Below are 1271 nucleotides of genomic sequence, written 5' to 3' on the forward strand. Positions count from 1 at the left end.
GATTTCTTTATTTTTTTGTGTTTCAGGGATCTCAATTTGGAAAGCCTTCCATTGGCCCAAAAGAGTCTGAGAAAGAATGTCCGTCACTTCACCGAGGAGCAGCTCAGGGCTTCTGAGGGCATCGTCAACCTGCAGTATGGCTCCAACAAGGGTGCCACTCAGTCTGGCATGTCCTTCGGCAATACTCGCCACATGTAAAAGCAGTCTTGTAGACTTTCACTTTCACTTCATTTTTTAAAAAAAGTAGTTCAACATAATTCATCATGCTTCTAATATGTTCCAATATATAATAGCGGGGAGGATTTCTTTTATATATAAAAATAAAAACTGAAAAAAATGCATTGGCAGTGGTATGCCTAGAAAAGGAATTTTTACAACTGCAGTCTTAGGCAAAGAAATGAATGTAAAAAAGGATGAAATCAGACATGTATCACTTGACCAATAGGTTGCTACAATTTTTATTACATTGCATAGGAACTGGTAATAATGAAGCGAAGTCTCAAGGCCAGAGAAAATGCTTTAAAGTTCTCACTGAAACCAGAATTAAATATTTTAGTGCAAGCTGATGAGTAGCACCATTAGCTCATTTCCAAATTGATGCATTTTCAATACACATCACATATTTGTTTTAACTGAAAACTGAAGGCGTAGATACATTATCAAAGAAAAATTATCCATCCAGGCTTTTTTCATATTTTACTAATTTGTAAGCTTATTATAGTACAATTTATACAGATATAAGTGTTATACATTATGCAGTATAAAATGTATTTAAATAATGTTATTCTATGAAAAAGAAATTCATATATATGAAAAGTATTCCTTATTTATCATAGTTGCAGCTCATCTGTAGCAATATAGTGAAATGAATATTGTTTCATTTTTCTTTCCTTTTTTTATTGGAGTCATATTCTCTTTATTTTACGTTACCATTGTATGTGTGGTATGAAGTTTTATTTTCTTTTCCTAATAGAGAAATTATAGTCTTGTTTGAGCTGTCACATTCCAGTTTGAGAGAAATTTTGTATGGAAATGAAATAAAAAGTTCAATACTGTTCCGGGACTGATTATCCTTTTAGGACCCATTGATGGGTGATTATCCTATACAGTATATCCTCCTTTATTTGAACCCACTGGTGAGTCATTACTGTAAACTAGAACCATGAAAAGGTGTCATTTGAACCTGGAACCTGATCAATAATGACTGCACATTAGTAATTGATGGAAGTAAATACTACTAAAAATGGTTGTATTTTATATGTATAACTCCT

General features: G+C 32.7%; 1 protein-coding gene across 1 annotated transcript in view; it reads left to right on the forward strand.

The window, feature by feature from the left end:
• The window catches only part of LOC119581965 (myophilin-like), a 6710-nt gene extending 5655 nt beyond the window's left edge, over positions 1-1055 (forward strand). Inside the window, 2 exon segments of the mRNA XM_037930148.1 lie at positions 27-71; positions 73-1055. Of these exon segments, the coding sequence (XP_037786076.1) occupies positions 27-71; positions 73-198 (171 nt within the window). The 3' untranslated portion in view covers positions 199-1055.
• The last annotated feature ends 216 nt before the right edge of the window (positions 1056-1271 follow it).

Source organism: Penaeus monodon, chromosome 15 (assembly GCF_015228065.2).
Source record: "Penaeus monodon isolate SGIC_2016 chromosome 15, NSTDA_Pmon_1, whole genome shotgun sequence".
NCBI classification, from domain to species: Eukaryota; Metazoa; Arthropoda; class Malacostraca; order Decapoda; family Penaeidae; genus Penaeus; species Penaeus monodon.